The 17,748-nt window shown below is 40.2% G+C and overlaps 1 protein-coding gene across 1 annotated transcript in view; it reads right to left on the reverse strand.

Moving 5' to 3' along the window:
• Positions 1-225: 225 nt before the first annotated feature.
• Positions 226-17,748, reverse strand: part of suclg2 (succinate-CoA ligase GDP-forming subunit beta) — a 312,117-nt gene continuing 294,594 nt past the window's right edge. Inside the window, exon 11 of the mRNA XM_072582505.1 lies at positions 226-1,149. Within this exon, the coding sequence (XP_072438606.1) occupies positions 1,034-1,149 (116 nt within the window). The 3' untranslated portion in view covers positions 226-1,033. The remainder of the gene's footprint in view (positions 1,150-17,748) is intronic.

Below are 17,748 nucleotides of genomic sequence, written 5' to 3' on the forward strand. Positions count from 1 at the left end.
AACTTAATCCTTTTTGATGACAACAGATGGCAGATATGTAGACAGATCTTGTTTGTTTTTCCCAATGAACTCAAGAGGCAACAAGGCAGATGTTTTTAACTACGAAACATCATTTGATCACAACATGAAACTCAAAATATGAGGGAGCTTTAAGGAAGGAGTACTGAAGCATTCACATGTCGTAATATGCTTTCGCTTGAGAATTATTTTTTAAACACATCCATATCATTGAAAGTATTTTATTCATGTTCGGAAGACATTTGATGCTATAAAAGGTAGCCACAGGAACAATTTATATTAATTTGCTTGCACTGATATACTTGGTTTCACAATTGTCTAAAGCACTGTAAACATGAAAAGGTCATAAAAGTATGAAACAACAAGTTTGGACAGTCACGTTCTAGTGTGACAAAAGTCAGTCTTATGAAAAGAAAATAACTGGAGAAACATAAAAGGAATTATTAAAAACGTGAGTTAAGTAAGATTATTTATCTATGAGAATAATAAATGTGTTCACCTACTACGTTCTGTGCATGCCCAGACTAAGCTGGCTGCAAGTTGAAGTTGACTTCCTTGGCAACATTGAAGGTTAAGGCTTTTAAGACAGCACCAATGTGATTAGGTCTGTGTCTGGACAAGCAATGGTGCTGTTTCAATCAATTTGAAGATTAAGGCAAAGGTTAAGCTCCTTCTTGCAATAAATGAAGATTACAAAGATGTTCAAGAAATATTTTGTACCATTAGAATATTCAGGCTTCAAGATCCTTAAAAAATGTTTTTAGCAAAATTTTCACATTAATAAATGATACTAGCAGGCAAGGACTTTCTGGAATAGGCAAATAATTCCACATTTTTGTAAAATGTACAAAATTTTTCTATAAATCCATCCCTGAAGACCCCGTGTATGTATTGAAAATTATCTATGTTTGTTCAATCATTGTGTGAAATACAAATAGAAAATTCATAATTCTAAGATTAGTGATTGGGGATACAGTATAAAGAAAGATAGTTATGGAAAATGTTCTTCATTCTGCTATTTTGGGACCATGCTGGCAACTGCCTTCTGAGCTGCATCTTCCAGATTGCTGGCAGAAGTGATTGGCAGACCACTCTCAACCAGGATGCGCTTGGCTTCATTAACATTGGTTCCTAGAAACAGAAAGGGAACAAAGAATGATGGATGATAATAGGGAATAATTAAACAAAATGCTTTCATCCCTCTGAAAACAAAAGGTTTTGCAGATTAAAGTAATGCCCTAATGTGAAATTCATTTTATGCAAAGTGGACAAAATATATTGATTGTTAATTTGTTAAATTACTAAAAAGAAACAGCTGCAAACATTTTTTCATCATACTTTGCAAAATAAGTTTGGATATAGATTCATACTGCAGTGACCTGTCATGTCCTTGGATGCAAAAACACACCAAATATAAATTGGGAGTGGGGAGCCATGCTATGCAATACCTAGATCCTGGGTTTCAAAACATGGCCCCCCCAGCAAATTTCTACCTTATAATGCATTTTTTCTCATTCAAAAGTAAAATACTGCAGATGTTGGAAAGGTGAATTATTAAAAGAAAGTGCTCGAAATATTCAGCAGGGCAGGCAAGATCTGCAAATGGGGAAACAGTGTTCATGGCTGGAACTTAATCCAAGCAACAGTCATCTCACTGGCTGGATGAAATGTTGGTGAGGGTTCAGCAGCAATTCTTTTGGAGAAGGTGTGCCACATCAAGTGGTCAGCAGTGGAATGTCCAGGAACAAAGCCTTGAACCATTAAATCTCTTGTAATTTAATCTCTCCTGTTTTTCACACTATCACAGGCCCCATGTCTTTTCTTTCTCCTGACTTTCCCTTTGCACGTGTTCAAAACATATCACATTACGACCTTGCCCCAGTTCTGTTCAAAGTCCATCAACCTGAAATACTGGATAGAAGTTAATGTCCACCCCCAAGGTGATTTTGAAAGCTGGGGTGAGGTGTGGCGCTGAGTGGGGATGCTTGCATATGTCCCAATTAAGTTTGGAGCGGGAAGATTCAGGGATCGTCTTCCTTCCCCCATACCAATTACAAAAATCAGATGTTAAACAAATTTTTGTCTCAACTCATTACAAACCAGAGTGGAATATGTATTTCTATGAGGAAAAATCTCACTTTTGAATAATACAGTTCTTATCTATTGCTATCTCACATATGCAAAGCTAACCTGTGCAATCTCACAAGGAAACTGTTAAGTAAGTAACATAACTTAGGTTAAAATAAGGTTGGTCTTTAATGAATCTCTGCTGCGTGTTAATGACATAGAAAACACCATCTGTAAAATGAACTTGATGTATCGTCAATAAAATGGCATGTTTTGTTTAACCACAATGGTATGGAAAATATGCTCCAACTTTGAGTACAAATACCAAATTGTACACCAAAGAATAACTACCGTTTAAATCATGAACAGCATAAGGAAAATACACCTGTAGATTATGGAAGATATTCCTGGAATAAATCATTTCAATTGTTAAAGTTTCAAGTGGTTCCTAAAAGACAAATACACACTTGGATAAGGTACAATCAATCAATGGAAAAGTCAATTGTCAACTGCAGCTCTCAGTCTGGCATTTTTTGAAAGAAGCAAGCTTACTGAAACAACTTAGATTTAGTATTTAGGCCAATATTCTGACTACCTGTTTAACTACAAGAAATTGTCACAACTTTGGAATAATTGTTGGAATGTTAGAGATACAGTAAAGCCATGTTTTGTAGGGCTTTCAAAGCTTCATTCATGCAGAACACTGAAGCCTGAATAAACTAGTTTCTGGGGAAAGGAAATCATGGTTAAAACAAGCCAAAGGAACTTCAAAGTGTTAGAAAAGGCTTCATAGTTGTAACAATTTGTTACAGTCATGTGTAGAAACATTTCAGGAATCTATTTTTAATTACAATGCAATTGATTTTGGTTTGTTCATATTTAACTCCATCAGCAGGAAGAAAAATCATTAACATTTCCAATTCTGATTCAAAGGCTCTTTTCATCTGAACTGTTTTCGCTATTGACCTTTGATCTTGTGCTGGATTTTTTAAAATGTGTGTCTACTCAGTATTGCTGCTGGGTGGAAAGATCAACCTCACTTTGGAGAAAAACCACTGCATTCAAAACTGTTACAGAAACTTGTGCATTTTTAGGTGTATCATAATTGCTGTCATGCTCAAGAATTTCTTAGCTGCTTCTTTTTGCAGAATTATGGAATTAAAACCTCTGTATAAATTTGTCCAGATCAGAGAATGAAGCACACTCCACTGCTCTAGGCTATTCATGTACTCTGGTCATTAGCCAGCGAGCTTTCATACCTCCTTCCAGGCGAGTTGCATATTAATGACATTCTATATAATGTTTCTAATGGCATCAAAGCTGATATCATTGTTATTCAGATTTCTTGAAAATCATGTTGATATGGGAGTGACAATGGCCAGCAGTTTACGTGATTATGTCTGGAGTCATGCCATTGGAGTCAGAAAATTAGACTATAAACCTTGATCACATTTGGTAGTAGACCAGGATTTGCATCATACTTACTTAAGATTAAAATCTCAAATATGATTAGTCAACATATAAAAATAACAAAATAGAATTTTCCATACTTGAGAATAAATGTCGGACAGATGGGTTAGGTACCCACTAACACAACACTCCCAGCGCCAAAATAACTTTATCTATCCTGCCCAATCAACTCATTAATCGTTAACAGGCAAATCTCAGTCACATCTCTCAATCTATCACAGACTCCGATGCTCGTGTCTTTGGTCACTAGAGCTGCCAGCTAATTGGAGGCCGGCAGTTTCTGGGTCCTGAAGACAGGATGGTTGAAGCATACTCTTTGGGCAATTTAGTGGTGAGAAGGTAACTTTTTTCTCCCTACTTTGTCAGGCGACAGTGGGATGGAAGTCAAAGTAGATGGAGGCAAATTGGAACCCGAGACTGTTACCTAGTAGATAGGTCATCCAGATTTCCAGTGGGGAATCCAGCCACATACCTTTTCTATTGGGAAGACAGGTAATCAGGAAGGTGGTGAGTTGAATCCCTTCAATGGCTATTAATTGACCATTTAAGGGGCTTAATTTGTGTGCACATGTGTGTGTGTGTGTGTGTGTGCGCGCACATGTGTGTGTGACAAGGAAAACTTGCTTCAGTATTTCTCCAGGAGAAAGGGAGGACGACAGATGCTGGAAATCAAATGGAAGAGTGTGGTGCTTGAAAAGCACAGCCAGTCAGGCAGCATCCGAGGAGCAGGTGAGTTGATGTTTCAAGCATAAGCTCATCATCAGGAAAGCTCTTTTGATGAAGGGCTTGTGCTCAAAACATCAACTCTCCTGCTCCTCAGATGCTGTCTGACTGGCTATGCTTTGCCAGCACCACACTCTTCGACTTTAATTATTTTTCCAACTTGCTTAATTATTTCTCCAACTTGTTTAATTATTTCTCCTTCTTGCCCTAAGATGGTGATCAACTCACATCTGCCAACTATTGTGTTGAAATGCGTAAGAGTCAAGGTGAGAACCTGGTGAAGAATTATGTAAATAGTCAGGCCAAGAATGAATGCAGAGAGAACCATACCAGCAAGAAATAAAACAGGGGGTATTATTTCAAATAAATTGATAATAATTGGCTATTATTAAGGAAAATAAAACTTTCATTTATATAATGACAGTACCTTTCATTATCTAAGGATGCCCTAAACGTTATACAAGTATTTATCAACTTCTGAAATACGGTGATGTTGTTCTAAGTTTGGAAAGATGGCAGCCAAATAACACGTTGTGATGTCCCACAAAGAGTAATGAAATAATGAGCAGACAACTTGGGGACGTTGTTTTAGGGATAAATATTCATTGCGACACAAGCAGATCCACTGCCCTGCATCAAATGAGCCACATAATTTTTCAAAAAAACCCCAAAAGAACTGCAGATGCTGGAAATTAGAATCTTTTATCTGCTTATGAAGGATTTAGTTGAATATGCCATCTGAACGTTAGCACCTCTGACAATGCAGAACTGACTGGTACTTCACTGAAGTGTCAGGCTATGCTTCAGTCCCTGGAAAAGCACTTGAACCCATAGGCTTCTGATTGAGAGGAGTCAATGCTACTGCAGAACCAAGGCTGACAGTTTGGTAAAATGTGACATTTTGATATAAAAGGGACAATGGCAAATAGATATAACCATAAAGAAGTTTCTTTAAAAACAAATTATTTTATGGTACATAATGCACATGGATTTAAAAAAACCCCACAAATTCAGCAAAATTTGATGTCAATAAAATCATTATTAACAATAACCTGTTTATTGTATGCAAGTAAATATTTTATGCAAAAGAAATTATTCATACAGATTTGCCAATAAACGGTACTGATGCCAATCCTTCTGTTTATCATGCACTGTAGACTTTCTTCTTCTGGGTCTTTATTTCTCTCGTTGATAGCTTTATATCTTAAATACAGTTGGACTAACTGAGGTGGAAAAAGGGACTGAAGATCAAACCTTACAGTCTTTTAAAACAGAGAATACACCACTATGTATTACTTTAAAATAACTGCATTGGGTGTATCAATGACTGAGAAGGTTTGTTGATCTCCACCTATATTGGATTGTCAAGTGCAAATTTTTTATGCATCACAAATGGTGGACCATTTAGCCACAACTGGAAACCAATCCAATCTTCTTTAAAGAAATCAACAATGTGATCACTTTGAAAAGGTTTTAACCCAAAATACTGCACATGCATTAATCTGGTGAATTGGAGAGGGAGCTGAGATTTGGCTTCATATGCCTTGAGGAAACAAGAAGGAAAGTCAGGTTTCTAAAGTAAAATCCTGAAAATTCTAGAGGGTACTGAAAGAGAAGGAAACAGAAGACAGTCAGAGAAAAGCACAGTTTCAAGTGCTGACTTTTATCATTGATAATGATTATACAGAGTGCAGAAGCACATTGAAGTTGTGCCTGGAAAAAAATCGAAGGTCCTGTTATCCTATGATAAACCTGATCATCCATGCTGAATAAACACAACAGACCATCCTTCATGTTTTCTGTTCCTGAATGAACACTACCATATATGTGGATGTCATAGCAGTAAGCCCATGATCAAACATGCGTAAAACTAGCAGAATTTCAATATGTACATCTCCTTCTCAACAAGTAGCACAATTAGACAGCACCTGCTGAGCTGACAACCGTTCAGACCTGCAATATAAAGAGGACCAAAACCGAGCAATCAATAATGCATTTACAGACTTGTCGCCTCTCATAGTAATACAAATCTAATGAATTATCAGACAACGATTTTGTGTACACAGATGAAGCAAGCTCATATAAACTAAACTGAACTGAATTTCTGGTTTATCTGCTTTTGATTGTGAGCTGAGGCAGGAGCATTGACTAAAACACTAAGAAAGCCTCTCCTGTTCTTCAATAAGGGTTTGCAATATTTAACATCCATTGCACCACTGACATTGAAGGACAGTCTCATTTTGCATAAGGGATAGTCAACATGGCTGTGTATGTGGGGGAGGGTGGGGGGGGGGGTGGAATCATGTCACATTCAATGGCATAAGGTTATAATGACATAATGGCATAGCTATAGGTTCCGTGTCATTCAGCAGAGCTCCATCAATATTCTGCCAACAATCTCCATCAATTAGGACTTGCACCTTTTTTTTTACTTTCATTTTACCCTCATACACATAGCACTGCTGCAAGCCACAGACCCACTAGGTCACATGACAGCCAAATGACCCAACACGATTGCACCCAACTCCAGACACACAGCCCTCTCTCTTGCAGGACAAGGTGGTAACTGCAGGCAGCAGGAACTAATCTGCAGGAAACAGGTACTATTGCATGTTCTCACTCTAATGGAGCTCTCCACTATTGGATCATACACGACTGAGGCCTTAAAGAGTGGTGAAGTTGAGACCATCAAGGATGCTGCTGAATTTATGCCTAATCATCCTTCTTATACTCCAAATATTGCATGGCAGTATGGCTTTCATTATATTCCTACTGTTTGTTTTGTACGTGGGCTATGCACTGGAGCAGGCACATATCGTTTGTCACCCAGTCATCAGCTTCTGGTTGCTCCTGTGGCATTGCTCAAGTGTTGATAGTATGATGGACTGCCACAGAGTAAAGGCATCAAATGGTGCAGAAATACCGGGTTACTATTGCTGAACATGGCCATATGCCAACTTTGAAGGATTAGACCCTTTGCAATGATGATACATCTCTGAATTTACACGAGGTATCCACAAAGCAACAAGCCTGTGATATGGGGAAAACTGTAACTATGGCAGAAACCTACAACTATGGCAAAACTACATACTCTATCTACTTGCTTCTGACATTGTGTTTTATCTACTCTGTATATTTCTGGTGTAGGCTTCCAGCAGCCATGTTACAACTGAACAAAATCGGCATGCAGCATGACCAACAGCAGAGTTATCTGTATGCACACAGCAAATGGCATTTTATACTCAAACCACCAATAATGGGCTGGTTGCAGACACGCAAGTTGGGTAGCTAGTGCACCATCCTTCCCCACCCACCTCCCCATTTGACTATTATAGTATGACAGGTGGGTGAACTCCAAAATTGGCAGCACAGCAACTGTAAGTAAAATAACAGACTAACAGTGGAATTGAGCAAGTTCCTGTCAGATTAGCAACCTCGACATTCTTGAAGTTTGTGTGAGGTGTGGGGTGGAGGGCATTTCAGCAGAGAATGTATGGAGAAACATAGAACCACTTACATCAATTTCTGTCTTTTTGCATTTATCTACACTTAGGCACTCCCAATCTTGCTCTCAGCTTCAGAGGAACAAAGTCAGCAAAAGCTGATAGTTCCTCATAACTAACACAAAAACCAGACCTTTAGTTCAAAAATCAACAAAAAGATACTTTGGGGGTTAGACTGATTCAGAAATTGAATGACCACATAAAAAAAGGCATGGCGGATTCTTGTGGTGCAGTTATAGTGAACCTATCTCAGGACAAGGAGGCCCAGATTCAAATACCATCTACTCTTGTGGTGTGCAATAACATTTCTGAACAGGTTGTTTAGAAAGTATTTGTACAATGTGGTAATAGCAAACAGTTTGAGAAAAGGATTGCTCTCAATGTCAATTTTTATAATATACTGGGATAAATTCCTTACGACATGAATAAAGAAATGATCAGTTAGATGTCTTCCCAATCTGTGTTCATCAATGTACCCTCTAAGTTGAATGCCTGGGTGGCCGTGCAGCAATCAGGAATGTGTCACAAAGGGAAGGAGCAGACTTCCCATGAGAAATGTTTCTTATAATGTATGTGCATGCATGGCTGCATGTCAATCTTAATGAGAACGTGGCAAGCTGCAAGCTGGCCACACACAGTTGACAGAGGTTGCAGTGAACACGAGTGGTCAAATTATTATGATTCAGCAGCAAGCCTGAACAGTAATTACAGTTAGGCTTTTTGACAATAGATGTTTTAAAAGTGAGTTCCTCTCTCATCAGCTTTCTAGGGGAATGTACTTCCTGGCCGGAATCCCTTTCATTTACTTTAAAATCACAGCTGAATGAGTAACCCGGACTAAAAATAAAATATCGCAGATGTTGGAACTGAAAATGCGTTGCTGGAAAAGCACAGCAGGTCAGGCAGCATCCAAGGAGCAGGAGAATCGATGTTTCGGGCATCAGCCCTTCTTCAGGAATGAGGAAAGTGTGTCCAGCAGGCTAAGATAAAAGGTAGGGAGGAGGGACTTGGGGGAGGGGCGTTGGGAATGCAATAGATGGAGGGAGGTCAAAGTGAGGGTGATAGGCCAGAGTGGGGTGAGGGCGGAGAGGTCAGGAAGAAGTTTGCAGGTTAGGAAGGCGGTGCTGAGTTCGAGGCATTTGACTGAGACAAGGTGGGGGGAGGGGAAATGCGGAAACTGGAGAAATCTGAGTTCATCCCTTGTGGTTGGAGGGTTTCCAGACAGAAGATGAGGCGCTCTTCCTCCAACCGTCATGTTGCCATGGTCTGGCGATGGAGGAGTCCAAGGACCTGCATGTCCTTGGCGGAGTGGGAGGGGGAATTAAAGTGTTCAGCCACGGGGCGGTTGAGTTGGTTGGTCTGGGTGTCCCAGAGGTGTTCTCTGAAACGTTCCGCAAGTAGGTGGCCTGTCTCCCCAACATAGAGGAGGCCACATCGGGTGCAGCGGATGCAATAGATGATGTGTGTAGAGGTGCAGGTAAATTTGTGGTGGATATGGAAATGTCCCTTGGGGCCTTGGAGGGAGGTAAGGGGGGAGGTGTGGGCGCAAGTTTTGCATTTCTTGCGGTTGCAAGGGAAGGTGCCGGGAGAAGAGGTTGGGTTGGTGGGGGGTGTGGACCTGACGAGGGAGTGGTCTTTTCGGAAGCCTGATACAAAAAGAGAAAATGCCGGGAAACTCAATTCAGGCAGTAGCTATGGTCGGACAAACAGTTAACAGATCAGGTCAGGTTCTGAAGAAAGTGAGGACTACAGATGCTTGGGATCAGAGCTTAAAAATGTGTTGCTGGAAAAGTGCAGCACATTAGGCAGCATCAAAGGAGAAGGAGAATCGACGTTTCGGGCATAAGCCCTTCTTCAGGAGGAGGGTGTTGGGGGAGGGGCGCTGGGAATGCGATAGGTGGAAGGAGGTTAAGGTGAGGGTGATAGACCAGAGAGGGGATGGGGACAGAGAGGTCAGGAAGAAGATTGCAGGTCAAGAAGGCGGTGCTGAGTCTGAGGGTTGGGACGGAGAAAAGGTGGGGGGAGGGGAAATGAGGAAGCTGGAGAAATCTGTATTCATCCCTTGTGGTTGGAGGGTTCCTAGGCGGAAGATGAGTCGCTCTTCCTCCAGGCGTCATAATGCCATGGTCTGGCAATGGAGGAGGCCAAGGACCTGCATGTCCTTGGCGGAGTGGGAGGGGGAATTAAAGTGTTCAGCCACGGGGCGGTTGAGTTGGTTGATCTGGGTGTCCCAGAGGTGTTCTCTGAAACGTTCCGCAAGTAGGCAGCCTGTCTCCCCTTCTGTCAGCCAGCCAATTCTGAATCCAGATAGACAAATCTCCCTGTATCCCATACTTGCTGACTTTATGAATGAGCCTACCCTGGGGAACCTTATCGAATGCCTTGCTGAAGTCCATATACACCACATCCTCTGCTCGACCTTTGTCGACCTGTCTCGTCACCTCCTCAAAGAACTCAATAAGATTTGTGAAGCATGACCTGCCCCCTCACAAAGCCATGCCGACTGCCTTTAATCACACTATGTTTTGCCAAATAGTCATACATCCTACCCCTCAGAATTCTTTCCAACACTTTGCTGACCACAGACGTAAGACTGACTGGTCTGTAATTGCCAGGGATTTCCCTATTACCCTTCTTGAAAAGAGGAACAACATTCACCTCCTTCCAATCCTCTGGTACGACTCCCTCGCCAACAGTTTAGCAACGTCCTTTCTCACTTCCCGGAGCAGCCTAGGCTAAATCTGGTCTGGCCCTGGGGACTTATCAATCTTAATGTTATCCAAAATTTCCAGCATATCAACATCAACAATCTCAATCTGGTCAAGACTGTATCCCAGCTTCTCAAAGTTTTCATTTACAACCAGTTCCCTTTCCTTGGTGAAAACCGAAGCAAAAAATTCATTTAGGGCTTCCCCTATCTGCTCGGACTTCACGCACAAGTTCCCTCTGCTATCCTTCATCGGTCCTACCCTCTCCCTAATCACTCTTATTCCTCACGTATGAGTAAAATGTCTTTAGGTTCGCCCTAATCCTTCTTGCCAAGCCTTTATCGTGTCCACTCCTGGCTCTCCTCAGTCCATTTCTGAGCTCCTTTCTAGCAAGCCTGTAATCCTCTAAAACTGTGCTAGATCCTTGCTTCCTCCACCTTACAGAATCTGTCTTCTTCCTTTTGATGAGAAGTTCCCCTATTCTTGTTATCCAAGGTTCCTCAATCTTACCCCTTCTTACTTGTCTCAGAGGAACAAATTCGTGCATCACTCGCAACAAATGCTCCTTAAATAGTCTCCACATGTCTGCTGTGCCCTTTCTGTGGAACAATTGCTCCCAGCCTGTACTTCCCAACTCCTGTCAGCTAGCGTTATAATTTGCTTTTCCCCAATTAGATATCTTTCCTTGGTAACTGCTCCTTTCACTCTCCAAGGCTATGCTAAATGTGAGACAGTTGTGATCACTGTCACTAAAGTGCTCTCCCACCACGAGATCTGACACCTGGCCTGGCTCGGCTCGTTGCCAAACACCAAATCCAAAATAGCCTCTCCCCTTGTCAGTCTGTCTACATACTGAGTAAGGAAACCCTCCTGAACACACCTGACAAAAACAGCTCCATCCAAACCATCTGCACTTATGAGGTTCCAGTCGATATTGGGAAAGTTGAAATCACCCATAACAACAACCCTGCTACTTCTGCATTTTTCCAGGATCTACCTGCCTGAGTTCTTCAATCTCTCTACTGCTATTAGGTGTGGTCTGTAGAAAACCCCCAATGCAGTGGCTGTTCCCTTGCTGTTCCTAACTTCCATCCATACTGACTCAGTAGACAAACCTTCCTCAACAACCTTCATTTCTGTAGTTGTGATGCACTCTCTGATTAGCAATGCGACACCCCCTCCTCATTTTCCACCCTCCCTGTTCTTTTTAAATGTTATAAACCCTGGAACATCAAGCAACCATTCCTGCCCCTGTGAAACCCACGTCTCCGTTATGGCTACAACATCGTAGCCCCCAATACTGACCCATGCTCTAAGTTCATCACTCTTATTTCGGACACTCCTTGCATTAAAGCAGACGCACTTTATCCGATCTCTTTGTTTCATCGCATGAGAAACCTTTCTGATAGACTCAATACATCCTGTCACTGCCCCATCTGCAACTGACCCCCTCTCAGACATGTGACTCTGATTCCACCCCACTGCCAAACTAGTTATCTGTGCGGAGTTTGCACCTTCGCCCTGTATCTGCATGGAGTTCTTCTGGGTGCCCCAGTTTCCTCCTACAATCCAAAGATATGCAAGTTAGGTGGATTGGCCATGCTAAATTGCCCATAGAGTCCAGGGGTGTGCAGGCTAGGTGGATTGGCCATAGGAAATGCAGGGTTACAGGGATTCGATCGAGGGATGGGTCTGGGAGGGATGCTTTTGGCAGGTCAGTGTGTGGATTGATGGGGTGAATAGCCTGTTTTCACGCTGTAGGGGATCTATGATTCTATAATAATAGGCTGATGAGAAAACTACTTATTCGCTTCTTGTCCCGCACTTCTAACTGTGACAAGGATGTAACTGTGTAACTGTAAGGTAAGCATGAAGATAAACAGTGTCAAAGCATGCTCAGCATATAAAATATTGCTTTTTAAAAAGCACAAAAGTACTGCTTCAATCTCTTATTGCTTGATTATCTAAGTAGTTATGAATAATAATTTTGTTTGCAGGTGTTGATTGTGCATTCTCAGTTATTTAGTGTAGGATGAAAGAGTTCATTAATCTGCTGCAACCTCAGGTTGTCTCAAATCCATGCCTGAATGAAGCACTCTCGATGAAGAGATGTTTTGACAATACAGGTTTAGTTTTTTTGAATCCACATAAATCAAATCAGCCAACACTGTCATTTTTCAAAATGTATTGTTTTGCAATACAATATTGAAACATTCAAAACATGGTAAACGATACACAATTCAACAAAATTTCAACACAATCCATTCTTAATCAAAACAAGCTTTATGTATTGCCCTGCTAACTATGTAAAGCTTACAGAATGGACTAATGTAAATGTTGAGCAATAGTCACAGAATTTTCTTTGTCTCAGTTTCTTTAGATGTTTAACTAAGCCTTCTTTACTAAATAGGAAAATAAATCATATAATGTCTTTTAAAACAAATCATCAAGTAAAATCATCTTGGTGACATAAAGGTCTTGAAGCTAGGTGGATAATAGAATAAGAAGTACCTTTTAAGATGTTACCAGTAACCTTCTGGCACTTGGTGGCGGCAAAGAACTGTGAACTGAGTATTATACTCAGTCTAAAATTCAAATAGAGAGCACCTTAGCTTTATATCAGCGTGACACCTCTTAAAAGCTAGAATTTGTGGGTATTGCCATTATTTAGCTTTTCCTCCTAAAGAGTTCAACAATACTGTGTAAACAGAGGTGTTGGTTACTGTTTGTAATATTATGATAATGGTAGCACTATTCTATTTACTGCAGCTGACTCTTCAGAGCTAAACAGCAAAAATGCACGCTCTTTTCTAATCAAATCTTTCCCACCACTTCCTTTTCTGAAGTAGCATGTCATAATTTCCTTAACGTAGTGTAAAATAAAATCAAAGTTGAGGAGGGAAAAGAGCTGTAGAAACACATCATTCACTGTGAATTTCCGCATTGTGCATGTGCGAAAAATCAATTTTTTAACTGCCTAAACTTTTGTTTATTCAAATTCCAAACATCTTTAAATACAAATTTTCACAATACAACTTTAATTAACAATCCTTTCTTAGAAAAAAGGAAGTTATTATGCAACAGTCTTGAGTTCAGCCTGACTCTTTTCGTTTGATCATTTCTGTTTAACAGTCAGTTACGAATGCTCAAATAACTACTTTTGTCACAATGGAAACGTTAAGATAAAATCATCTGACTGAGTTTGGCACTGAAACCACGCAATTTCAAATTCCTTAATGTGAGCAATTTCATACAGAAACACTATCATACTAAGCCACAGCATCAATTGCATTAATACAGACAAAAGTTGGAGATGGATTCCAGGCGGTCATTAGTGCTATTCAAAATAGAGAATTATAAACTCACACACTAGGTGGTGTGAGAGACCTATACAGGAAGACTTTTAAATTCTCCTTGCTTGCTGACATGGAAGAACAGGTTAGTCTTCCTATGTGGTACTGCTGAAATACAAGCATAGATTGCTGATGAGAGAGGGGAAAACTTTCCTTTCTTGTATTTTCCAATCTCTAAACAAAGGTATCTGTTTTTTGTTTTCTCCCAGGATCTTTGTGGGGTGTTAGAATTTAGCTACATGCCAAATGTGATGTAAAAGTAAATACATTTTCACCTTGAAATAGGGTAGTATTCTGAGCGTTTTTTTTCTATGTTGTGTTTTGTTTCCCTAGCAACAAAACAATGGAATGATTATTTTTAGGGATGACAATATACTGACCATAAAAATAGGCCCATAGTCAGACAGCGTTGCAGCAATTGTTGAAAACTGGCAGATACTTAAAAACAATTAAGATATTACAAAGCACTAAACCAAAGAATTGTGGATGCTGGGAATCAGATAGAAAACAGAAAATTCTGGGAAACCTCAACAGATATGGCGGTTAATATTTTGGATCCAGTGACCCTTCTTCAGAACGAGGTGAGTCTGAGCCAGACTTAATATTTTGGATTCAGTAACCCTTCTTCTCAACGAGGTGAATCTGAGCCAAAGGCAGTCACTTATGAATGAGGTGTGGCTGTGGAAATGAGTTTTTGGCAATACCTTGTCAAACACCAGAACGGACAGCAAAATGAACAATGGTGAACAAGAAGATTGAATGGAGATCCTGTTGGAAAGATTAGTAGAATTTTTGTTTCCTGTTCTGAAGAAGGGTCACTGGACCCAAAACATTAATTCAATTTTCTCTCCACTGATGCTGCCAAACCTGAGTTTTTCCAGCAATTTCTACTTTTATTACAAGATAGCGTTGGAGGCTTTTCACAATAAAAGTGACTTCCATGAACAACATCATTGTTCAAAAGTCTGATGAAGAATTAGGGCAAATAGACTGGATAGCCATTATATGTAGGTCATTAACAGGATTTACAAACAGCGTTGCCCATAAATAAATGGTGATAGGACAGACATGAATTAAGAAAACTTCTGCAAGTTAGCTTTGAAGGTTGAGGGTATAGAATGTTTTTTATTGGACAACAATGAAACTGATCAGGTAGAACAGCTTGTGATGTGATAAGGATGACATAAGAGTCATTGATCAAGACCAGAAGATACAGGCAAAGGCTCAAAAAGCAAATAGCATTAAAAGGTAGTTATTTCATCTAATAGCTTAAATGAAGAACTTGATACTTTAGAAGGTATTTTTGGAGTGCATAAATCTTTAGAATGTGAAAATACCTTGTCAATAACCCAGCAGCATTCGCTTGAAGAAGATCTGAAAGGAAGAGACTCTGGATGACTTCAGTGCAATAGAAATTGGAGATATGTCCTCTATGCTAACTCTCTTGTGAGTCACCGAGAAAAGGTAGGAAAAGGAGGGTAGGGAAAAAAAAGAAATAAAGAAAAAGGAAAGAAGAAAGAAAAATGTTCGGACATGTCAGCTATCCTACCCAAGATAAATGGTGCTCAATACTTGACAAGGTTGTATGATTTTGCAATCTGACCCCTCATATTATGCTCAATCTTAAAATTTTGGTTAAACTCAATATCCCAACATATTGCTTGCAGTTGATCCTGATTAGACAGTATAACAATCATCTTTTAAAAGATTAAAATTAGTACAAAATTGAGATGGGGTCTGAATGTCTTGTGATGGCAACACAACTATATGAGACAAGATGGATGGATCTGGAGATAGATAAAGCTTATGATTACATAGTGTCTTTAATAAAACAAACTGCTTCACAGATTGCTCAATCAGAGAAAAATGTAACGAGTCAATGCAAAAAATACTAGATAACGTGACCAAATGCTTGGTCAAAGAGTGGGTCTTAAGGAAGGAAAGAGATGGAAAGTTTGTCAGGCAGGGAATTTCCAAGTGTGCTGAAGATATAGCTATCAATGATAGAATGAACATTCAGAGTAATACAGAGAATTGCAAGACTGAAGAAATTTAGAGAGATGGAAAGCAATGATGCCATGAAGCACTACAGTATGTGGATGTACTTACTAGAGAAGGTGCAAAACCTGACCTACTCTTGGGAAATAAGGCAAGGCAAGAGATTGAGATGTCAGTGGGGGAGCACTTTGGGGCCAGCAACCAGAATTCTATTAGTTTTAAAATAGTGATCGAAAAGGATAAACCAGATCTAAAAGTTGAAGTTCTAAATTGGAGAAAGGCCAATTTTGACAGTATTACGCAAAAACTTTCAAAAGCTGATTGGGTGAGATGTTTGCAGGTAAAGGGACAGCTGGAAAATGGGAAGCCTTCAGAAATGAGATAATGAGAGTCCAGAGAAAGTATCTCCCTGATGGAATTAACCATATCCTAATTCCCTCAAGTCTCATTCACTCATCGCTCTTGTGTCCGTGCTAACTTATATTGGCTCTGTGCCTGGCAACATCTCTATTAGAGAATTATTACCTTGCTTTCAAATCCCTCTGTGACCTCACTTCTCGATATCTCTGTTCAGTCACCGGTGGTTATGCCTTCATGTGCTTGGGTTCTAGGCTCTGGGATTGCTTCTATACGCCCCTCTCTCGCCTTCCTTAGACATTTCTGAACCTGCCTTTCATGGCGGCACATTTGATGATCTGTTCTACATTTTTCTCATGTGTCTTGGTGTCACGCTTTTGTTTAGTTTCATTCCTGTGAAATACCATAGAATATGGCAGCACAGTGGCTCAGTGACTTGCATTGCTACTTCATAGTACCAAGGACCCGGGTTCAACCCCACCCTCAGGCAACTGTCTTTGTGGAGTTTGCAAATTCTCCGTGTATGTGTGGGCTTCCTTCGGGTGCTCCTCCCCAGTCTCCCCACCAGACTCACGTCCCCCAAAAAAATATGGAGAGAGAACATTCCTCATCTCTGTCTTAAATATGTGACCCCTTAATCTGAAATTGTGCTCTCTGGTCAAAGACTCTCCCACAAAAGTAAACAACCTCTCTGCTTCTCACCTGTCACATCCTCTAAGAATCTTGAATGTTTCAAAAAGGTTGCCTCATTCTTCTATGTCCTAATGAGTATAGGCCTAATCCAGTCAAACTCTTCTTGAAAGGCAGTCCCTCCATACCTGGTATCAGCCTACGAGAATCTTCACTGCTGTATATCTTTCCTTAGATATGGGGCCCACAGCTTTCACACTATCCCAGCTGTAATCTGACTTGTGCCTTGGACAGTTGAGCAAATGCTCCTCACTTTTATATTTCGTTGCCTTTGAAAAGGCCAATATTCCATTTGCTTTCTCTATTACTCATCGAATTTAGATGCCAACATTTTTTGTGATTGATGGAAAAGAACCCCAAAATCTTCTGTTCTGCAGCTTTCTGCAGTCTCTCTCCATTTAAATAACACATTTAAATAACATATTGCTTGCCAAAGTACACAATATCACATTAACCCACATTATGTTGCATCTGCTAAGTTTTTGTACTCACTTAGCATGTCTATATTCCTCTGTAAGCTCTGTGACTTTCTCAACACTTGCCTTCCCATCTATTTTTGTGACATCTCCAAACTTGGCTATAGTCCATTTACTTTCCTCACCTAAGTTGATATTATATATAGAATAAATAATTGTGGCCCCACCAGTGGACCATGTCGCACACCACTAGTTACAGGTTGCCAAGCTGAAAAGGTCTCTTTATCCCAACTCTCTGCTTATATTACAGGTACACATTCCTTTATCCGAAATATCAAAATCTGAAAAGCTCCGAAATCCGAAGTTTTTTGTGAAGATTTTTTTCTCCATAACAAAGCTGTTTGGCGTGCAAACAGTTAACCTAACTCCACACCACTCGACCCAC

This window comes from Chiloscyllium punctatum, chromosome 12 (assembly GCF_047496795.1).
Source record: "Chiloscyllium punctatum isolate Juve2018m chromosome 12, sChiPun1.3, whole genome shotgun sequence".
Taxonomy (NCBI): domain Eukaryota; kingdom Metazoa; phylum Chordata; class Chondrichthyes; order Orectolobiformes; family Hemiscylliidae; genus Chiloscyllium; species Chiloscyllium punctatum.